Source organism: Lathamus discolor, chromosome 8 (assembly GCF_037157495.1).
Source record: "Lathamus discolor isolate bLatDis1 chromosome 8, bLatDis1.hap1, whole genome shotgun sequence".
Taxonomy (NCBI): Eukaryota; Metazoa; Chordata; class Aves; order Psittaciformes; family Psittacidae; genus Lathamus; species Lathamus discolor.
This window is the reverse complement of record NC_088891.1, coordinates 3,066,968-3,076,384: the sequence shown is the minus strand read 5'-3', so window position 1 is coordinate 3,076,384 and position 9,417 is coordinate 3,066,968. Positions and strand designations below refer to the sequence as shown.

General features: G+C 38.3%; 1 protein-coding gene across 4 annotated transcripts in view; it reads right to left on the bottom strand.

Moving 5' to 3' along the window:
• Positions 1 to 4: 4 nt before the first annotated feature.
• Positions 5 to 9,417, bottom strand: part of DENND4A (DENN domain containing 4A) — a 52,953-nt gene continuing 43,540 nt past the window's right edge. For 3 of the 4 annotated variants that reach the window (XM_065688011.1, XM_065688010.1, XM_065688012.1), the window contains 9 exons: positions 8,871 to 8,965; positions 7,686 to 7,861; positions 7,435 to 7,581; positions 6,765 to 6,975; positions 6,274 to 6,528; positions 5,630 to 5,747; positions 4,778 to 4,940; positions 4,148 to 4,212; positions 5 to 3,807 (listed from right to left, as the gene is read on the bottom strand). In XM_065688011.1, the coding sequence (XP_065544083.1) occupies positions 3,671 to 3,807; positions 4,148 to 4,212; positions 4,778 to 4,940; positions 5,630 to 5,747; positions 6,274 to 6,528; positions 6,765 to 6,975; positions 7,435 to 7,581; positions 7,686 to 7,861; positions 8,871 to 8,965 (1,367 nt within the window). In that variant the 3' untranslated portion in view covers positions 5 to 3,670. The remainder of the gene's footprint in view (positions 3,808 to 4,147; positions 4,213 to 4,777; positions 4,941 to 5,629; positions 5,748 to 6,273; positions 6,529 to 6,764; positions 6,976 to 7,434; positions 7,582 to 7,685; positions 7,862 to 8,870; positions 8,966 to 9,417) is intronic. The other variant, XM_065688013.1, reaches the window with a different exon arrangement.

The window sequence follows — 9,417 nt, the reverse complement described above, 5'->3', positions numbered from 1 at the left end:
CAGAAAGATTTTCAGCTTTTTATTGACTCACTGTAAAACTTCTTTTTTTGGATGAGACAGGAAAAAAAAACAAACCCCTTGACATTGTGAACACTGACTTTGCATATTTTAAAGGAACTACAAACCAAAGCAAACATCCAACATAGTGGGTTTTGGTAAATAAAATTTAAACATTACATATTTACAAATCTACAACCATTCATTTAAAAAGTGCTGCTTGCAGACTAACAAAGTACCATTTTTAAATCCCAGTGAGATATCATCCAGAGATACCCCTCTCATTATTATCTGCATCTCCCATTGGTTATACAAAGATTTTACATGCAGGAATTTTCTCTTTCTTGGGGTACAAATCACTTAATTCACCAGCAGAATTTGAATTCATCAGGTTGTAACTGCACCAACAGCAAACCTTCTCAAAATGGGAAACAGTTTAGCAGTGTCAGAGAAACAGCACAACTTCTATTCACATTTCAGCATTTTATCTCCAATAATTATTCCAGTGGAACCAGAAGTAAAGCAAAATATATATTGCACTGCAAATGTAACACCTTTGTTTCAGGTTGGTTTTGACATAAGCATTATTTAGTACACAAAAGGAGAAAATTCAGTTCATACAAAATTTTAAATTGAAAATATGTCTCAAATATTTTATTTATCCATCTTTGTGGTATTGGAAAATATAGTCAAATTGCTTCTCTAATAAAGGACAGTGAGAGTTGAAAACTGTTTCTACATTAACTTCTCTGATGCTTAAAAATTATCCACTTCAGGACCTACAGTTAGAACATTGACTCAAATGAGGAAAATTTCCCACTTAACCACTATTCCAACTATATTTTATTATAGTATTTCTACAGTGGACTGACTTGCCACAGACTTCATAAAGCAATTCATTAAGTATAGCGATGTCACTTGATGAATTACTACGTCATATAGTAATTTAAAAGCACACCCAAATAAACATCAGTGTTTCAGGAGTGCTACTGAGGATGCAAAGACACAGTAAGATTGTTTATCTGAAGGATGCATATAGAATCCTTCTCACGGTACAATATATACTCTTCTGATAATACTGGCAGGACTCGATATTTGAATGAAGTGACAAACTTGGTTGCTATACAAGTCTGAAGGCAGTTGGAAGTACTTACAACAAAGATGGGACTAGAATGGAGAAAGTGGGCCATGTATTACAAGTGTTGCATCTATTCCTGTGCTAGCACACACAGTTGCAGTGTTATGCCCTAGTAAGTGAGGGGTGGTTAGAGACCAGGCTCCATCGCTTCTGCCAGACTCAAGTAGGAGGTGTGAAGCTCACTTCATAGCTCAGTACCTCTAACACACCACGGCAGCTCTGGAAAAAGCACTCGCCCTCCTTCATGGCTTGAAGGTCCTATAAAACAGTGGCTGCCCCAACTGGTAAATGACACAGGGAGCAGAACTGCAAAGAGCTTGGAGCACTACCTTACACACAGCACAAACATGAATGAGTTTATATACACAGCAACTACTGTATGCAACTTTTACTTGGTAAATACAGTGTACCTATGGTACAGAGCAGAGCACACATGCACGCTAACAGGTACTTACAATGAATATGTTAAATAACCTGGTGTTTTCCATAATAGTTCAGAAGAATGAAGGGGGTTATGTATGTATCCACCCTACACTGATACACTATTACCATGTACCTGGGTGAAAACAAATAGCTATAGTTCATGCACAAGGAACACTTCACAAGCGTGGCAGTACAAAAAGGAGCATCACAAATTGTTAAAATAAATTAAATGTGAAAAATGTTGGTAAGTGTGGCATTGCTAGCTCCACCTCAGGGTGGGGGATATTTCATAAAGGTCAGCTACGTCATTAGCAGCAAATGAGAGAAAAGGTATTACCCCATGAAAGCTGTATCCAACAAGACTGTATCTTGTAATCATCATCAGCACATACCTGCAGCTCTACCAGTTCTAAATCCTTTCTCCTTAGGGCAGCATCCTCTTACTACTTTACAGAGGTCTGGGAGGAGGTTACATAGGGCTTCATAGCAGCATTACTTCTCATTTAAGCCTCTGACAGGCTGTTTCGTTTAATAAAGTAAAGGGGAGCTTTAAAGTTTCTCTCCTTTCTGCCTAACTAAATATTGCTGTACTATTACACCTGCAAACTAAAGAGATCTTTAAAAATACCTGCTGCTAGGCAGACTGAAATACAAAAGCTAATGTAACAGCTGAGTACTTAGAAATACTGTAACAGCAACAACTAAAAGAAATTAGGATTGGAAAACCATTGAGATAACTTAAAATAAGGCTATTTGTTAAAGCATGGTTTGTTTAGGGTGTTTTATACAATTCAATGTCTGTTTTCCCACCTCCATACAAGACTTCTGGTATTTTCTCTGTAGCCTACCTTCTGGTGAGGAGTTGCTATTTGACTGAGAGCACAGAACACTTTTTTAAACATCTAGAACAAGAAAAACATGAGTCAAAAGCCAGGACTCCAGCACAAGGACTGACACAGCGTGTTTCTTCACAGCTACAAAACCAACAGTCGGTTTGCCTGTGAAACTGAGACCAAACATTCCAAGTACATTTAACTATGCACAATATGCCCCAATAAGTTACATTCCCTAAATATTCCCTGTAGCAATTTTGCTTTATGTACTTGAGTTAAAAGCTTTGGATTAGCATTACATACGTGTTGTATTTAGTGTGTTTCAAAACACATCCACCAAGACTCCAAACACTGCATGATTATGAAGAACTTCTTGCAGGCTGTCATTCGCTTTGTATTACATCTGCAATGAGGTCACATTAACAAGTGCCAACAGCTGGGATGGCCTGATTCCATAATGTAATCTGTAGGACTCTTCAGTATGCTTTCTCTTTTCTAGGGAGTGAAGGGAACAGGCAAGGAAGAGAAGGTTTCTACAGAAGTGTTTTAGAGACATCCATGTGTTCATAAGTAGAGTTTCATGATTTACTATACCTTCCTCCCGATTGCTGTGGTAACACGTTTTCCATGTGTGCATGAGAGAAATCCTCTAAATAGAGTACTGCCTAGGTGAAAGTTAACATGTTCTATTCTGCTTTAAAAACAAATCACTCTTCAAAAAGTAACTGGACAAGTTACTATAAATAGCAATGTACTGCAAAAAAAATAAGCACTGTATTGCTTCTGCAGCAAGTCCATTTAAAATTCACTCCAGTAATTTAAAAAAATTAAAAAAATATCAACTTACTATAAACAATTTAAAATACGTATAATACAACTTTGTATGCTCTTCATAACATCATGAATATTCTATGTAAACAATAGATTCTGAAGGATTTACTTCGCTCACATTAGTTTCAGTGCATTGTTTCTGTCCACCTGTCAATTTTTAAGAAGGGAACTGTAATGGGTTGTCCCAAGTGAAAGAACTGATTTTGTTTAGAATCCTCCTTTCCACACGTCGATTTGCAGAAAGGACAAGGGACAGGGAAGTATTTGGCCCATTTTCCACTCTGTCCGTTTCCACATCTGTAGGTAGGCCTAATCATTCCAAGGCCTTCTGCCACAGTACATTCGTACATACATTCTTGAACACTGAAGACTGAGATGCTCCTTGTGACTGAAGTGGTTATTTTACACAGGTATACATCATAGATATCACCTCTTTAGCTAAGCATATTTAAAGATATGGTTCTCCAAAAATCTTTCGGCATTCCATCACTCCAGTACTTGGTGGTCTATCACAATTATGAGTATTCTTCACTTGACTAGCTGTGAGACGGTCATAGGCCATTTTGTACTCTCTGTCAAAAGCATCTGTAGAAAGAGAAAAGCAACTTCTGTATACCCTGCTCAAAAACACAACCCAAACACAATGACAGGGAGTATGCTCATCAGCAGCAAATAACTGTAAAGTCCCTTTTATTCAGCAATTCCTATTGAATGGCACACACAGAATCACAGAACATTTTGGGTTGCAAAAGACCTTAAAGCTCACCCAGTTCCAACCCCCTGCCATGGGCAGGGACACTTTCCACTAGAGCAGCTTGCTCCAAACCTCATCCTAATCTACATATTTATTTATTTATTTTAAGCTGAAAAACTAGTTTGCAGACATCCATCATCTATGCTCATTCAAGTAACTTATAAAACTTACCTATATCAATGTTATCTCTTCCTAGGGCAACAAGTGAAAGAAATAGTATTTCTCTGTAAAGACTCCTGAAAGTGGAAAAAGAAATGGCAGGTTATATACTGCAGTAATACACCACCAAGCAATCTATATCAAAAACAGATTCGAGCATTTAAAGATAACTTATTTTTTAAAGTGACATTTTCAGCATAAATCCTGACTGCAACCTCCAAAATATTGTCATTTCTGACCTCGAGATTGCCCTGGACTCCCCACATATTGACATCACTTATGGTAGGTCCTTAAGGTATCTACTGGAAGTTTTACCTAGTGCACACAGAGTGAAGCATGCACACTCAGGGCACCCAACCAAATTCCACTAAATTTGGCAAACAGGTCAGGAGCTTGCTTTTCTGCATTTCTACATTAGCTTGAAAAAGCAGGCAGACAAGCGAAGAAACACCTGGTCATTGCTCCAGCCATTGAAAAGAATGATTTATATCCTCTTATGAATAAAAATCACTAAATCCAGGCACAAAACCCCAAGAATATTCACCAGATCATGTAATAACCACACTACAAGAATATAATTCATATTCCAATAGCCTTATTGTTGCCCAACTTTGCTGCAGTCAGGTGTGCTCTTATTCTTACCGCTGTCTTTTCATATGTGGCCATTTGTTCAATCTTTCCAATATCTGACTCATTGGTCCATACACATCATTCATCTTAATGCTTTTCACCATACTTCTCAATAGCTCCTGATTAAAGGAGTCATCGTCTTTCTGCAACAAATGGACCATTGGGTACTTCTGGGCTGAAAAACATTAGAAATGCTGTAAGAACATATATATTCTTTGTGGAGCAGTAGAAAGTTGCTTAAAAAAGGTGGGAGGCTACACAAGCTGTGAATACATTGATACATATGTGGCGAACAAGGAGCAATAAGCTTCAAGGCAAAATAACATCAACATAAGAAACAAAAAGCACATAGGAGAAAACTCAAGAGCTGCAATGGGTCATGAGCATTTTCAGGCAAATGATCCAACACTGGCAACAAAATGCTACGGAAGCAAATTCTAAAAATAAGAAAACAAGCTAAGTGGATGAACTGCCATAAGTTCTGTGTTCACTGAAACATATTCCCTCTTACTCGTCCCTTCCCAATGAAGAAAAAGCCACCGGAGATACTGGCCAATGATTTGAAACAGATGTGCTGGAAAACTAAACGTGTTCAAGCAGTTTACTGCTAAACATACAGCCACCCTCCCTCCCAAAACAAGTCACACCAACTTAGAATAGCAACACCAAGCTTGACACTCACTCTCAAACAAAAGAGTGCGATTTTGACCTGCAAGACAAAAAGCAGTATGATCAGAAACCAGCTCTGTATCTTGGATGAACTATCCACAAAGACATCTCTTTTCAAAACACATTCTTCAGCTGCTCAAGATGAGAATTGTTCTTTAAAAAACCCCACTAAAGCACACAAGAAACAAAGCTTACTCTGAGCATTCCACAGGATATACAGAGGCTGCCTTGGATCCTGATGCAATTTCATATTGTCCCATAGCATCTGAATAAGAACGTATTTACTGTCCTCTGACATACAGCTTCTTGGAATCTGAACAGAAGAAAACATACATAAAGATATATTATTACAAAGTCATGAAAGAGGACTTCTGTATTTAAAATATATTTTCACATCTATAGGCATCATGGTAAAAAGCTTTAATATTAAAGCTGCTGTAAACCTGAGAAAGTTAAATCTGAACAGGATGTCAGTGACATAGCAAAGGAGTATTTTGCGTATCCTCCTACAGTCTTATAATCATAACTTCCTCCTCCTTCTACTGCTTAACTAGTCATCAAACTGCAACAAAACCAACTAGAAGCTTACCTTTGCAAGTGAAGATCACAAATCACAGTGTGACTATTAAGACCTAAACACTTAACCCACAGAAGTGCTGCTGAGCCCAAGTTCCACAGTTACACATTCTTTAGTTTCTTTCAGTTGACACATTCTTTACCAAATCAGGACCTAGCATACCGTAAGATGCATTTCTAAGAGTTACTGAATTATCTAATCATTTCCTATATGGGAAAGCATGCATTTCTCATCTGTCAATATCTCCTATCTGATTCCATACCTTGGAGTTTTTATTACAGTGCTCAGAAGAAAGTATTAATCCTGGTAAGTTGCTGGGCAAGTCCAAGCGTCTGAAATACCACACCAAATTCCAGAACACTATAGGGTGATGATCTACAAAGTCTGCCACTGTTATTGCATGATCCCCTTCATTTTCAAGCAAGCTTTCAAGCTCTTTCCATACTACTAGAGGACTGAGATAAGGAACCGTTATAGGATCAGGACTAGGCAAGGGCCATTCTAGGCCCAAGGAATCCTATGGTAAAAAAAGGAAAAATGCCATTAGTTGGACCATAATTATCTTTACAAAGTCTTATGAATGCTTTTGTTCCCTGAGACACCCCAACATGTAAAAGCTACAACTTAATATTAGTTTAAATAACAAAACCTAGTATTTCTCATAAGTTGGAATGGTTAATTCTGTTCTAATTGATGCTATTTCTCAATCTATCACACACTTGAAACGACATTGAAGGTAGAAAAACTACACACTGTTGGTCCTTGCAAAGTAGCAGGCAGGCTACCAGTAGGAATGATATGGCTGATCTTCTGGTTTTCCTTCTCATCTTCTTCCAATGGACCAAAAGTACTGATACTCCTTGCTACAGGGTGACTTGTACATTCTGACCCAGAGGTATTTTGTCTTCTTCCCGAGGGGATCTGGATACTTCTGGCACAACTGCTCTCATGCTGCTTAGATTTCCTAGGGAAGGGGAGGATAAAAAATAAAAAGGTTAAGATTCTCAGCTTTTTGCTTCACTCTGAGTGCTCACACATGCATACAAACAGACAGAAATAAACTGGATATCATCGACCTGACACGTCAAATTCTACCTTGTCATCCACCGCATTCATTCATGTTACAGTGCAAGTTTTACTCCCCCTCGCAATGATAATAAACACAAGCATCCTAAACAGAGTGGATAAAATTTGCAGAATTACAGATGCCTACATGAATTGCTGTATTAGGAATAAAATGGTAAACACCATGCTGAAAAAACATCATGTGGCCAAAGGAGATAAGGGAGAGGCAGCAAGAAGATCCCCTCTCAAATCAATTTCTGCTCTCAAGAGTATGTTATTAAATTTAATTCTGTTGACAAGGAAACACGCATATCCACGGAGAACCTGAGCAATTTCTAGGCAGAAAATGCAGGTTTACCCATTTGAATTTATATCCTCTTGAACAGACATTAGAGATGTAGCAAGGCCAACAGTAGCTGTAGTGCTACAGGACTTCCCACTCTGATTTGAGAATAGTGATGGGTACTGCATGTTTTCTGTAGAAGGGCTGGACTTCAGGAAGTAACTGCAGGGAAAGCAAAAGCTTAACGTCATTAAAAAATCAAAAGAAAATGCCACTTCACAATCATAAGCATTCAGAATTGAGGAAAATCAAGGTAATGTTATTACCGTCCAGGTCGCCGCAGATCTCTGATCTCTATGCTTAAAAAAGGCAGGAATAAATTGCCACAGAATGGACACGTGGTGTTGAGATTTGAATCATCTGCTGTCCAGCCTGCCATGATTTCTTCATCATGAACCAAGCAGTCACAAGTTCGACATCGTGAACAGCTTGAGATGAGGACCTGCACACAGCAGAGAACAGAAGTCCACTATTACACATTCTCGAAACTACTCTTCTTTTACAAAGCAGTTAAAACTATCACCAAAATCTTGGCCCTTAGATGAATACTACTTGCCACTCACATACGAGTTCAGTCATGTATGTGTTCCCAAGCTTCAGGTTAGAACATTTGGGTTTAAACTTACGTATTTCACAACAATTATTACATCTTAAATCCAAACTGCACTAGCATACAGTAAGTGACTGGAATGAGCATAGTCTGAAAAAGATATTAAATGCAGGTCTATGTTCTGTTGTAGCAAGTAGACTGGGGTCGGGAACTATGCTCGTGAAATAAGTATACTTCAGCTAATGGGTTAGGTGATCCTTGTATGGCTTCCCAGAGGAAAACAAGCCAGTTATAATATTGTAACATGTCATTTGTAATCTCTTTGCAAACAGGGATGTTTATGCAGCTACATAAATCATTCTTAGAATTTAAACACTCTCCTGTAGTAACTGGCAGCATAATAGAAATGTGGGGAAAAAAAGGAAAGATGAAAATGACCAGCCATTAGTCCAAATCCACCAAAGGAAACAAACAAAAAAGAAAAGGGAAAGAGAGCCACCCAGAACCAGTGTAATAGTGCAAGGCAAAGCACTCTTACAGGGAGCTACAACATGAAACAGCTAGTTATCTATTCTGTATTTTAAAATGTATGGTGCTATTTAAGTCTTGGGGCTTTCACTTCAAACAAATTTAGCTGCCCAAGGGATTTGGATGTCTGAATTCAATGGCATCCAGTTCTCAAACTCTTGAGACCTACAGATTTAAGGACCAGAGATGTGACTGCAATAAAGACATTTCTAGAGCAGAATCTGAAATGAAACCTACTATGTCACAGAAATATTTATCCATCTTTCAGTGGATTAATTTTAAGCTTTGAACTTTACCAGAGCTTCAGATAGCATTTATATTTTAAGACATATGCTTTTAGTGTATCAATTAAAATCAATAAATCATCCTGTACCTCCATAGCATAGTTCTGAAACACACTGGTACTGCTTGTACTGCAAGAAGATATCAACTCTGATTTGTCAGGTAAAGGGAACTTTGAAAGAGAACCTATTAACAGAAAAAAACAAAGTATTAGTCTTCAAAATATGCATTTCTTCTGGTCAAACAATAATGCACTTATAAAATGTGTGATGGAAGATGCAACAAATAGATAGACAGAAAGAAACGTGAAGCTGGAGTGTGAGGCTGCCATCTGCCCAGCACCAGCAACGGCAGAAATAAAACCTACCAACAGAGAAATTCCATATGTTCAGTTTTCTTTTTACAACAGTTGGTAGCTTGGAAACAAATTTTACAGATTAAGTAATTCATACCCACACTTTCTGTCTGGACAAAAGCTAGGCAAGGACAAGAGGTGCTGCCTGTAACTGCAGACCCTTCTCTTTGCCAGACTAAATGAGCCAGGCTCCCCTCAGCCTTAGGATGCCCCAGTACCCTGATCATGATAGATTCTCCACTGCCCCTGTCCAGTTCCTCCCCATCCCACACACTGGGAAGCC